At 49.0% G+C, this 13,526-nt stretch overlaps 1 protein-coding gene across 3 annotated transcripts in view; it reads left to right on the plus strand.

The window, feature by feature from the left end:
* Window positions 1-5,388, plus strand: part of SH3GL3 (SH3 domain containing GRB2 like 3, endophilin A3) — a 77,010-nt gene extending 71,622 nt beyond the window's left edge. For all 3 annotated transcript variants that reach the window (XM_066354804.1, XM_066354805.1, XM_066354807.1), the window contains one exon: window positions 4,809-5,388. In XM_066354804.1, the coding sequence (XP_066210901.1) occupies window positions 4,809-5,014 (206 nt within the window). In that variant the 3' untranslated portion in view covers window positions 5,015-5,388. The remainder of the gene's footprint in view (window positions 1-4,808) is intronic.
* Window positions 5,389-13,526: the final 8,138 nt, after the last annotated feature.

Raw genomic sequence — 13,526 nt, forward strand, 5'->3', positions numbered from 1 at the left:
CCTTTATTCCTCTTTAACTGAACTTACTTTGGAGGCTCCATTTTGACCCACAGCGGAAACAGCTTAAGCTTTTTTCCATTTCTGCAGTTGGCCCCCCCTCAAAAAAAATTAATCTTTTTTCCATTTCTTCTAATGGTGGAAAAAAATGCAGTATTTACCATTTTAAGGTAACTGAGCCTCTTCCAATAGAAAGCGTAGTTTATCCATTTATTACTTTGTCAATTCAGAATTTAAACTTGGTCAGTTCAGTTGAAATTCCTTGTCGGGGGCCCTGGCCGGTTGGCTCAGTGGTAGAGCGTCGGCCTGGCGTGCGGAGGTCCCGGGTTCGATTCCCGGCCAGGGCACACAGGAGAGGCGCCCATCTGCTTCTCCACCCCTCCCCCTCTCCTTCCTCTCTGTCTCTCTCTTCCCCTCCTGCAGCCAAGGCTCCATTGGAGCAAAGATGGCCCGGGCGCTGGGGATGGCTCCTTGGTCTCTGCCCCAGGCGCTAGAGTGGCTCTGGTCGCAACAGAGCGACGCCCCGGAGGGGCAGAGCATCGCCCCCTGGTGGGCAGAGCGTCGCCCCCTGGTGGGCGTGCCGGGTGGATCCTGGTTGAGCTCATGCGGGAGTCTGTCTGACTGTCCCCGTTTCCAGCTTCAGAAAAAAAAAAAAAAAAAAAAGAAATTCCTTGTTGGGGATGTTGGTTTTTCCTCAAAGGTCTGTCCTCCCCACTTCTCTACCCCAAGCTGTTGCCAGGGTGGGGCAGGGAGTTACAGGCCACTGCGGCGTGAGTGAGGGGCTCTTGTCCCTTACCAGTGGCAGGGACAGCTCTTCCCTCTCCACCACTGGTAATTGAGTCCCTGTGCTCCGAGCTCTTCCTGCTCTGGTTCCGGGAACCCAGGAGTCTTAGTGAGTGTCTCTGTCAAATCCCGTCAAAGCCAATCTGGCTAGAAAAGCCAGAAAGCTTTGACTTTCATGACACTTCACAGCTGAGATGGTTTATTCTGGCACCAAAAAGCTAAACACGGACCACTTTGTTCGTGTGCTGGTTCCTCCCTCTCCCTAAAGTAAGGGAGGCCACCAGTCCTGGGCTTGCGGCCCCAGACAGCCAAAGGGACTCTGGGTGACAGATGCATTGTGAGATTTCAGAATGTCGTCCTGCTGGGTATGTGATCCAAGATGTAGCCTGAACTCTGGGAGGTGTGGAACCCCCCCCCCCCCAATGCCCACACTGGTAAGACCCGGGCCCAGGCCTGGGCTGCACAGACACAGCTGGAGGCCCTGCCCTCTGGCCTCACCTGCCCCAGGTGTTCGCAATCAGCATTCTCAGGGGAGATGGCATGTTTCGGGTTCATTTGCTGATGGAGTATGATAGGAGAGCTGGTCACTCTCCAGCTCTTAGAAAAGCCAAGTGGGCAGTGTGGCCGCGGTCCCTTGCTTGGAATAAATGGCGTGAGATGTGAGTGATGTTCGGTGTGCGTATGCAGGGAGTGCACGCAGGTGTCCACGGAGGTGGTAGCCTGGGCGCGTGCACGCCTGCCGTGTCGGATTTACTGTCGTCATGGCAGGTGGCCTGCAGAGTGGGAGGAAAGGGCCTGCCGTCAGTGTGGTGGTGTCTTGGCAACCCTCTGCAGTGTCGTAGGTCATGTAGGAGGTGACATCCGGAGGGCAGGTCACAGGCTGGGCCTGGAGCCCTGGGGTCTTGTACTGGCTCTTTTTCAGAGAGAGGTGGGTTCGTGAAAGGCTTCCAGATACCCTTATGGAAGGACTGACGTTTGTGCTCAAGCCACTGCTCCCCAGGATGGCTCTGTCGTTGGAACCATGGGAATCCCCAAGGCATGTGTCCCTGTTGGGGGCTGTAGCAAACTGGGGCAGGGGGACACTCAGTCACTGTCATAACCTGTCCTAGGAAATATTCCACATTCAGAAATCCATAGACCTAGATAATTTGGGGCCATTTCCCCCTCAAATCTTTAAGTTTGACTATTTTAGGAAATTGAAGAGTTTATTTTATTATATAAAGTTAACATGCTCTGGTACCAATGCCTGACCAGAATATAAAAAGGAAGTAATTTCATTCTTAAATACAGATGCAAAACTCTTAAATAGGAACGGGCGCAGTCTAGCCATAGGATAAAAGTGTAGAACACATGAATAGCTGTGGTTTCTTTAAGGCGTGCAGCAGTCACTCAGTTTTGAAGAATCTTATAAATTTAATCTTGTGATTACTCAGAAAATATGCTGCAGTTGAAAATTGAAATGAGATTTTTGTGGGAGAAACTTGATGCATTGCTACTGAAGCTTACCTGGTTGAATGATTTTGTGAAAATAGGCAATTCTGAAATAGAAGCATAACGAGGAAGAACTTGCTTTACTAGTTGTTAACATTTATTTTCAAGTGACAGTATTTTAAACGATACAGTAGTGACCAAAATGGAGCAGTGAAACAAAACCGAAAAATCTTTTTTAAAATTTATTTAATTTTTTACTTCAGTGAGAGGAGAGGAGAGGAGGCAGAGAGACAGACTCCCACATGCACCTCGACCAGGATCCACCCGGCAAGCCCACTAGGGGGCGATGCTCTGCCCATCTGGGGTGTTTTTCATTGCTCTGTTGCTCAGCAACTGAGTCATATTAGTGCCTGAGGCAGAAGCCATGGAGCCATCCTCCGTGCTGGAGTGGGGGGGCAACCCGCTCCAATTGAGCCATGGCTTCAGGAAGGGAAGAGAGCGAGAGGGAAGGGGGGAGAGATGGAGGGGAAGCAGATGTGCGCCCTGACCAAGAATCGCGAACCCAGACATCCGTACACTAGGCCAACACCCTACCACTGAGCCAACCGGCCAAGGCCAGAAAAATCTTAAAATAGGTCCAAGTGTTCATGATAATTATATATATAAAAAGATGAAAGTATTTGAAATCAGTGGAGAAAGTATGGGTCAGTTAATAAAATGTGTAGCCATAACTGCTGAAACATTATTGAAATAAACAATGCCTTTATTTGCCAAATTCCACATGGATTAAAAGAAAATATGTCATGTGAAAAATTAAATTTAAAAACTGGGATAAATTTAGTTGAACATTTATATATAAATGTAGAAGAGGAACCGTGAATGAAAAGTTTGACCAATTTGACTGGCTGTGCTATTGAAAATTTCTGTATGTGCCAAGAAAACAAAACCCCCTTCCCAGAAACAAAATGGAAAAACCTGATGATAAGCTGGTAATCATGCTTGTATCAAACATGACAGATAAAAGCTTAGCAACTACAGGATAATAGGGGCTCCTAAAACTTTTCATATAAACAATGATGGAAAATAAGTTGATAGGAAATGTTCAAAGTCTTGGAAAAGTTCACGGTCTAGGAATAGCAGTCTCTTCTAAGAGTTCATCCTCTGGAATTGTTACATTTGTAAATACATGTATATTAGGGTACTTTTCACTGTTATCTATGAGAGCAAGAGAAAACAAGAAAAAATAGGAAGGGGCCCTGGCCGGTTGGCTCAGTGGTAGAGCATTGGCCTGGCGTGCAGGAGTCCCAGGTTCAATTCCCAGCCAGGGCACACAGGAGAAGCACCCATCTGCTTCTCCACCCCTCCCCCTCTCCTTCCTCTCTGTCTCACTCTCCCCCTCCTGCAGCCATGGCTCCATTGGAGCAAAGTTGGCCACAGCGCTGAGGATGGCTCTGTGACCTCTGCCCCAGGCACTAGAATGGCTCTGGTTGCAACAGAGTGACGCCCCAGATGGGCAGAGCATCGCCCCCTGGTGGGCATGCCGGGTGGATCCTGGTCGGGCGCATGCGGGAGTATGTCTGACTGCCTCCCGTTTCCAGCTTCGGAAAAATACAAAAAAAAAAAAAAGAAAAAAGAAAAAATAGGAAGGAATGAAGAAAGAAAGAGAGAAAAAGAGAGGAAGAAAGGAAGAGAGAAAAAGAGGGGAAGGAAGGAAGGTCCTCAAATATCCAATAATATATTGATAAAGAAATCATGTTACTGTAATATAGTTGACAACTGGTCAGGAACTAAAAGTCATCTGCAAAGATGTTTATATAATGCATACAGGAAGATTCTTTTATGGAAACAACTGTATGTATTTTCATAAAGATATTTGGAAGCATCTATGCCAAAATGTGAGTTTAGTAATGTTTATCTCTGGGTTAGTGGCTCTAGCGGACTTTTCTTAATTTTGCATGTCTTTGATCTTTTCTTTTTCTTTTCTCTTTTTACAATTACCATGTTTTAGTTTGGAAATTAAAAACTTAATTATTTAAAAACACTATCTGTAGAACTTCTGGGTTAGTACAGTAACCCTAAGAGGTCAGGTTGGTCTGTGAGTATTCCAGCTCTTGGTCCCCAGCTTGGGGGAGATGTCCCCAACCACCCAGCCTTTCCTACTTCCTTTCTGTCTGAACGACTGATTCCCCCTCATCCTTGTCTTCTCAGTATTTCCCCTGTAGTGTCCAGTCTGTACGGAGAATCTGGGAGCTCCCTAAGGGCAGGGGTTGGGTCTTGTGTCCGTCCTGTGGCCTTCAGGCAGGGCCTCGAGGAGGCGGGCAGGGCTGGAATCATCTGGCTGATGAGAAAAGCCGGGGCCTCGGAGGTCAGCGAGGGACAGCTGGGACGGCTGAGGAGGTCAGCGAGGGACAGCTGGGACGGCTGAGGAGGACAGAGACCATAAGCCAGCCCCAGGGAGCCGGGCTGACTCCGCCTCGTTGGGAGACAGCCTGCAGGGCACTGCTGTCCATGGTCCGGCCAAGGCTCCAGCGTTGCTGCTCTTCGTGGCTAACCTGTCATGTTAACTCTGCCTTTTTGTCTCCGTGTGATGTGGACAGGTTCTAACGCCGCCCTGGACCAGCCCTGCTGCCGCGGCCTGTATGACTTCGAGCCAGAAAACCAAGGAGAATTAGGATTTAAAGAAGGAGACATCATCACACTAACCAATCAGATAGATGAGAACTGGTATGAGGGAATGCTGCGTGGGGAGTCCGGGTTCTTCCCCATTAACTATGTTGATGTGATTGTGCCTTTACCTCAGTAAACTGTAACGCAAACCCGGGACACGCCTCCACAGCAAGTGAATTCGCAGCGGTGTCCTCTCCGCACGGTGTTCTGTGACATCCTTGCTCTCTGGCCAACTCAACGACTTTTGTATGTGTGTTCCCTTTATAATGTATTTTATATCCAATTGATTTGTATAAATGATTTTCTTGCTGTAGCTACATGAAAATACTGTTTTCTGTTTTTTCGCTTATTGCCCTCAAAGTCATTGTTCAAATAAATGGATGTGCTTCTGGTTGCGAAAAATAAATTGCACCCACTGCAGTTGTGTCAGTGAATGCCAAACGCAAAATTCAAAATGAAGACACGCTAAATATTCTGTTTCTTGCCGTGACTGATGGCATCTGGTCTTTCCCCTTCATCGTGTTTTAGCTGATCTGTGAATAGACCAATAAATATGACACTGTGTTGGCAAATGTCTTTGGTTATTTTTAAATGGTAGGTTGATTTTTTTTTTTTGAGAAAGAGGCAGGGAGAGAGAGAGAGAGACAGAAACACTGAGCTGCTCCTGTATGTGCCCTGACTGGGGAATTGAACTGACAACCTCCGTGCTCCAGGATGACGCTCCAACCAACTGAGCTGTCCAGACAGGGCTTAATTTCTTTTGATTTATTGTTTCAGAGAGACAAGAGAAAGGAAGGGGAAGAGAGGGCAGGGGAAGGGGAGCATTCATTTGTTGTTCCACTCAGTTGTGTACTCATCGGTTGCTTCACGTGTGTGCCCTGACCAGGGATTGAACCTGCAATCTTGTTGTTTTGGGACAATGCTCTTAACCGACTGAGCTACCTGGCCAGGGCTGGTAGGCTGATATTTAAGTGCAGTCTTCCAGCTGCAAACCTCTGTGCCCCATGGCTGAGCAGGGGTCACCACAGGGATGCTTAGCCATTTGCTACTGGCCACGTCAGCAGGCCCAAAGAGTGGGCCCTCACTTCGCACCTGACTCAGACACTGCACACCCTCCTTCCAGCTCGGGATGGAAAACCCGCTGTGCACTGTTGAGTTTATCAATGAAAGAGCCTTCCTCAGGCTCTCCTCCAAGTCCACCTCAGAGCAGAAATGCCGATCTGACCCCTGAGTCTAGAGACAGGCCTGTGTGCCAACCAGTGCCTCCTTGTCCTCATGGAGGACTGGGCCTGTCTGCAGAGGGTACGCGTGGTCAGTCACTGCTGGCCGTGCTGTGTGCTTGCAGATAAAGACCCTGCTCCGTGGGGGAAGTCCGGGGTGCTCCGGGGCCTCCCGTGACTGGGTGGGTAAGTCCGTCTGATCGTGGGGTTTGAATGTGATAACCTCTGGCCCAGAAATCTGAGCTACATTTTCCACTGTTGCCTTCTCCAATGATAAGATGGATTACGTTTCCATATTTCTCTTTTGTCTTTTCAGTTTTTATTTATTTATTGACTTGAGGGGGTAGGAAAGAGAGAGAGAAACAGTGACTCGTCCCACTTGTTCCACTTATGCATTCATTGCTTGATTCTTTTATGCGCCCTGACTGGGGATCAAACCTGCAACCTTGGCGCATCGGGATGATGCTCTAACCAACCGAGCTACCCGGCCAGGGTCAGTTGGTTTTTAGTCAAGCCTCCTTAAATGCCAATGTCTGGCACATGTGTGCAGGAACTTTGAGAATGAGGCAGCGGGGGGGTGGTATTCAGGGACTAAAGTATCACACGGGAGAGACTCAGAGTGGGTCCAAGGTGTGGATCTTTGGACCCTGGTGTATGGGCATTTGTGTCTTTCTCTGGGACAACTTTCTATAGTTCCTGATAAGGCCCATGTTAGGATGGCTGCGGGTTCAGCCCCGATGCTGCACATGTTAAATAGTGTTTGCTCCCTCTGTTGTGTTTGTCAGTTATGCCTGTCACCCCGTTAGGCTATTTCCCCGGCTGGGATGAGAAGCTCTGATTTTCCACCCAGGTCCGAGGCTGGTTGACCTAGAGGTAGCATGACTTTCCTGCACGAACATCCCCCCCGCGGCCTCTGCCCCCACATACTTGTGTGTGTTTGTCTTGGAGGTTCAGGTTGCAGCTTTACCTATAGAGACGGGTGGGCTTTATTGTTCGGTGAAAAAGAAAAGGGGGCTTCTGTTTCATTGGAGGAAAACACATCTGTCTTGGGAACCGGGCTGTGTGGGAACCCAGAGCAGAGGTGACACATTGCAGGATAGCTGAGATGGTTTAGATAAGAGCTTCTCCTCTCTTCCTGTGTATTAAACTCTGGACTACTTCAAAATATATGTCTGGACCTCATTCCTACAATGTTTTTTATTGATTTTTTTTAAGAAAGAGAGGCAGACACACACACACACACACACACACACACACACACACACACACACACAGAAACATCAATTTGTTGTTCCACTCATTCATGCCATCATTGGTTGATTCTTGTATGTGCCCTGACCGATGATTGAACCCACAACCTCAGCATGTCTGGACAATGCTCTAACCACCTAAGCTACCTGGCCAGGGCCCCTAAATTTTTTTATTTTTGACAGAGACAGAGAGGTAGAGAGGAACAGATAGGGACAGATAGACAGGAAGGGAGAGAGATGAGAAGCATCAATTTTTCATTGCAGCATCTTAGTTGTTCATTGATTGCTTGTTCATTGACTGCTTTCTCATATGTACCTTGATGGGGGGGGGCTTTACAGCAGAGCAAGTGACCCCTTGCTCAAGCCAGTGACCTTGGGCTCAAGCCAGCAACCTTGGGCCTCAAGCCAGTGACCTTTGGGCTCAAGCCAGCAACCTTGGGCCTCAAGCCAGTGACCTTGGGCTCAAGCCAGCAACCTTGGGCCTCAAGCCAGTGACCTTTGGGCTCAAGCAAGTGACCCTGCACTCAAGCTGGACGAGCCCATGCTCAAGCCAGCGACCTTGGGGTTTTGAACCTGGGTCCTCCATGTCCCAGTCTGATGTTTTATCTATTGCAAGGGCCCCTACATTTTGATTTAAGTGACTGGGGGTTAACTTGTACCTTGGTCATTTTTTAAAGCCCCTCAAATGATTCTAAGGTACAGTCAGGATTGAGAGCAGCACTGTAGATGAACAGACATTGGCACCCTAAGCGATACGGGGTGGTGAACTAGGCAAGTACTGACGGTGAGTCCAACGAACAGCACCCGTCTCTCCCTCCTGAGACAAACTGAGGCAACAGAGTTAAAACAGACAAGGGCTGATATAAACCTGTCATTAAGAAGTGAAGTCAGGGGATGTAGCTTCAGTTGAGAGCCAAAGGGTCTGCTAACTGAGCCCACAGTCATCAGAGGGTCACTTGTCCCAGAGGGGCTGGACTGCCACACCTCCGCCCACAGGGACAGAGCCCTTGACGTTGAGTTTGCTGCAGGCAGCAAGGAGCACACATTTCCTGCTCCACCTCTGAAGGTGGAAGAGCGATAGTGATGTTGGAGACCTGTACTAGTTATGCTTTTGTATATCTGTCACGTGATTTCTTTTCAGACTGCTCCTTCTTGGCAAGGTCAAAGGAGGTTGTTTGCATTGCACAGCGCTCTTCCCTCATCATGGACGCCGTTGTTGCCATGGCTACTGCTGCGTCTCAACCCTCTGAGTCTCAGTTGTGGGGCGATTCCCTTCCCCAGTTTCCAGCATCTATATAGAACTTTCTGTCATCCCCAGGTCGTGATGTCAGTAGGGAATGGGTGGCTCGAGTAACACATTTGGGCTCAAACTGTGGTCTTGCACAATTTGGTCTCTACCTGACCTCTACATCAATAACAGTTTTTAAAATTTTTTTCTCCTTTTTTCTTATTTATGCTTTGCAGGACACGGGACAGTTTGTTCTGTTTGCCTGATCCCATACATGAATTTGGGATATTTGTTTCATGATATCTTTTGGTTTCTTTCATCATGTTTTTTTTTTTTAAAACAACAATAAAAATACACTGCTCTGGTTCATATTTAATGAAGCAGCATTTAGCAATTTCATGGGAAATGAAGAGTCAGTCCCCCTCCGGTTTTGATGGTAAACCAGAGACCGGGCTGGATGATGTCAGACTTGCCATGAGGATCTAGGGTCCTTGGGTGTGTCTTTCAGGCTGAAGTTCATGGTAGAAGAGCAAAGACCAGAGCTGAGGAAACATCTGTGTGGCCAGAGCCACTGAGCTGTAGGAGCAAGGGGTCGTCAAACTTTTTTTTTTTTTTTTTTTCTTTTTTTTTCATTTTTCTGAAGCTGGAAACAGGGAGAGACAGTCAGACAGACTCCCGCATGCGCCCGACCGGGATCCACCCGGCACACCCACCAGGGGCGGCGCTCTGCCCCCCAGGGGGCGATGCTCTGCCCATCCTGGGCGTCGCCATATTGCGACCAGAGCCACTCCAGTGCCTGAGGCAGAGGCCACAGAGCCATGCCCAGCGCCCGGGCCATCTTTGCTCCAATGGAGCCTTGGCTGCGGGAGGGGAAGAGAGAGACAGAGAGGAAAGCGCGGCGGAGGGGTGGAGAAGCAAATGGGCGCTTCTCCTATGTGCCCTGGCCGGGAATCGAACCCGGGTCCTCCGCACGCTAGGCCGACGCTCTACCGCTGAGCCAACCGGCCAGGGCTCGTCAAACTTTTTATAAAAACCGCCTACTTTTGCAGTGCTGGTCGACCTGGTCCCTACCGCCCACTAGTGGGCGTTCCAGCTTTCATGATGGGCCAATCCCGGCGCTGTTTGGTTGCACGGTAGGGACCAGGTTGACCAGCACTGCAAAAGTGGGCGGTTTTTATAAAAAGTTTGACGACCTCTGACGGGTCACAGTCATTGCTGCTTGTTTTTTTTTGTTTGTTTGTTTGTGTTTATTTTGTTTTGTTTTTAGACCTTTGATGTTTTCACTGTTTAGGGGGAATTGTAACACATTACATGCACATTAAAGAACCTGTAGAAATTCCTTTCCTGATAAACAGAGGCATGCACAGAGGGTGAATGGATGGGGCAGCCAGCTGTTTTGTCCACACTGTCAATTCCCAGGACGTCAAGTATGCCAACAGGTCACAGAACCCAATCTCCCGCTCAGGTTGACTTCCTGATTCTAGACCTCCAGGCATTTCCAGCTCAAAACGTTCTAGGCGAAGCCATTGTTTGGGCACTGCACCCTCCACCCGATATGATCCTCCTCCTCTTATGTGTCCTTCATTGGTGATGGCACTGATGGCCACTCTCTTCCCTGGGCCTGTGTCAGAAATTGGGGTACCAGCTTTGACTGTCTCTTCTCCATACTCTTTTTTTTTTTTTTTTTTTTTTTTTTTTTTTTTTTAGTGAGGAGGGGAGGCAGAGACAGACTCCCGCATGTGCTCTGACCGGGATCCACCTGGGAAACCCTTTAGGGGGTGATGCTCTGCCCACATGGGGCATTGCTCTGTTGCTCAGCAACTGAGCTCTTCTTAGCATCTGAGGCAGATGCCATGAAACCATCCTCAGAGCTCGGGGCCAACTCGCTCCAATTGAGCCATGGCTGCAGGAGGGGGAGAGAGAGAAAGAGAGAAGAAGGTGAGAAGGGGAGGGGTGGAGAAGCAGATGGGCACTTCTCCTGTGTGCCCTGACCAGTAATCGAGCCTGGGACTTTCACATGCTTGGCCGATGCTCTACCACTGAGCCAACCTGCCAGGGCCTCCCCCATACTCTTTAAATCTTTCCTCAGGAGGCATCAGTTCTACCTCTCTATCAACTCTCAAATTGTTTCTATTTCCTTTTATCCTCACTACCACTTATGCATGGTTAGGCTGTCATTTATCGCATGGCATCTGATTTACTCCTTCAGGGCAGTGGCTATATCTTCTGCCATGTGCTCCTGGGACCTAGCATGTGCTGGACACAAAATAGATGTCCAGTTAATTGGCATTACACTGCACTGCCTGTGGCCGAGTTGTGCATTAGGCCTAAAGCTGACCCAGTATGGATGGTGGGATCTGCGGAAAATTAGTTCTTCACATTCATCATAGAACGTTTGTTACCCGAGTCTTGGTAGAGAAGGGATAAAAGTGCTTAATTGGCTATCCAGACCCTCCCAAAGTTAAGTGTGTTTTGCAAAACTTAATACATAGAAATGTTTTGATTGAACTTATAGTTGAGAAAGGCTTCTCAAGTATTCCTTTGTGGTGTTTCCAACCCAAATATTGTCAAGCAGGGAGAGTCCAGAACGCGCAGGGAAGCAGACTAAACAGGCGGACCTCACTTGTGGTACAGGCAGAGCGACGCGCCATCCGCGCCACAGCAGACACTCGCGTGTGTGGCTCCTGACAGTGTGCAAGAACATGGGCCTCGCGTTCTAAAACAATGACGTGCAGAGGGCACTTTGCACTCTGTTCTTCTTGCTCAGAGTAATCTATTCTGGAAGAAAACCTTGGTCTCCTGGAGAGGTCCGAGATGAGGTTCTAGATGTCAATTTTCCAGAAAGCCAAGCGCGAATAGTTGAAGGACTATGTATCGCTTGGTGTGTTCTTTTTAAGTTTAACCCTCTTGTGAGTGAATATTTTTTTCTCAGAAGTAGCATGAGCTCCGACACCTCCATGCAGAGTCTGTAATGGACAGACGTGTTCACAGATGACCTGGGTGTGGGGACAGGAGCACACTCACACACAGCGACACTCTGATGGTCTCTGGCCCCATGAGGTACACAAAGCTGTATCAGGCCATGTTCTCTTTACTACTTAGTGCCTCCTACCGCATTCCGAAGCACTCTTCTGCTGTTCCTATACCCTTTCTTATTTATTTATTTATTTATTTATTTATTTATTTATTTATTTATTGTATTTTTCTGAAGTGAGAAGCAGGGTGGGGGGTGGGGACAGACAGACTCCCTCATGCATCTGACCCGGATCCACCCACATGCCCACCAGGGGGCGATGCTCAGCCCATTTGGGGCATTGCTCTGCTGCAATCTGAGTCATTCTAGCACCTGAGGTGGAGGCCATGGAGCCATCCTCAGCGCCAGGGCTAACTTTGCTCCAATGGAATCTTGGCTGCGGGAGGGGAAGAGAGAGATATAAAAAGAAGAGGGGAAAGGGTGGAGAAGCAGATGGGTGCTTTTGGCCCGGGATCAAACCCGGGATTTCCACACACTTGGGCTGACACTCTACTGCTGAGCCAACCGGCCAGGGCTAGCAGGCATTCTGTCTCTTTCTAATTTCTAGCCTCAGATTTAGTCTTGAAAACTAGATAAACAAGTTAGAACTATGTGCAAAGTGAGGACTTATAGTCTCAAGTAAGACCTAGGTCTTTGCTTCTGTGCCGTAGGCTTAAATCTGGTGTTAGCTGGATGGCCGGGGCCCTGTCTGTGGTGGTGGTGGCACTAGGGAGAGAGTGCCAATGTTGTGTTCCAGATTAGGAAGTTGTTGCTGCATTATACAGCAAAGTGTAAAAACAACCGCAGAAACTACATTGGAAGGGCCTGCTGGAACTTTCTAATCCTATACTTTCATAATACGAAGAAATTTGATGGTCAGAGATGTGAAGGAACTCGCCCAGAGTTCCCTAGTTTGTCGCAAGGCGGTCCCAGCGGTGGGTTCCTTACTATAGGTCTGGTTCTCTACACCTACCTTCTGCCTTGAGGGGGAGGAGAGAAGGGCTTTGTCAAGGGCAGAGTGAGATGAGGTCAAGGGCACTAGCAAATCTCTTCCCAGGGGACGGTTTTGTTCACTCTCCGCAGTGGAGTCTGTGTGGATGTGCTTTTGTGTACACACCGAAGTGAGAGCCACACACATCTGAGTCAGGCCGACACCGTCCCAGCCCTGGAGGCCAGACAGGAAATGGCCTTGGTTCGGGGCCTGGAGAGTTTGCTGGCCCAATTCTGTTCCTTCGAGCACTTAAGCGGACTCTAGCCCTCCCTTGCCCCACCACCAATTATTTGGAACTTTCTAGAAAGCCCAACACCACCCTCACCCCCCTGACAGAGATATTGATCGGTTTAGACCTCCAGCGAGCTCCTGACTTGAAATCATGTATCTGACACCCCAGGGTGCTCCCGGGATCTCAGTGCAGGACGAGAGGAGAAACCGAGAACGAGGGTGTGCACGCCACGCACGCAGAGCTTCTCCCCGGTAGAAGCGCCTCCTGTCATACCTCCTTCCAGTGACCACTTTCGCTTAGGAGGCAGGAGAGCAACCAGATGAAGACTTGAATACAATTTATAAAGCAAATTTCTGTTCTAAAGAAGGACCCCACTCTGGGCAGGCAGAGTCATCGCCACTACCCAAGCCTGCATTCTGTGCGATCTGCCTCTCCCCCACCAGTGTCAGAGATCCTATCTCCGCCCCCCAGTATTGCCGACGGCCCCGACCAGAGAAACACAGGGCTACCTTTGTATGGAGAGTCCCATTGGGGTAGTTAGGTGGTGACATGGGACAGGACCTGTAAGGTCCGATCAGCCCTCCCCGAGTGCAGTCCCTCCATGGCTCCCAGTTATCTTAATTCATAGGGCTTTATCCACGTATGAGGACCGTTTGACCTGCTAGAGCAGGGGTCGGGAACCTTTTTGGCTGAGAGAGCCATAAACGCCACATA

This window comes from Saccopteryx leptura, chromosome 13, assembly GCF_036850995.1.
Source record: "Saccopteryx leptura isolate mSacLep1 chromosome 13, mSacLep1_pri_phased_curated, whole genome shotgun sequence".
NCBI classification, from domain to species: Eukaryota; Metazoa; Chordata; class Mammalia; order Chiroptera; family Emballonuridae; genus Saccopteryx; species Saccopteryx leptura.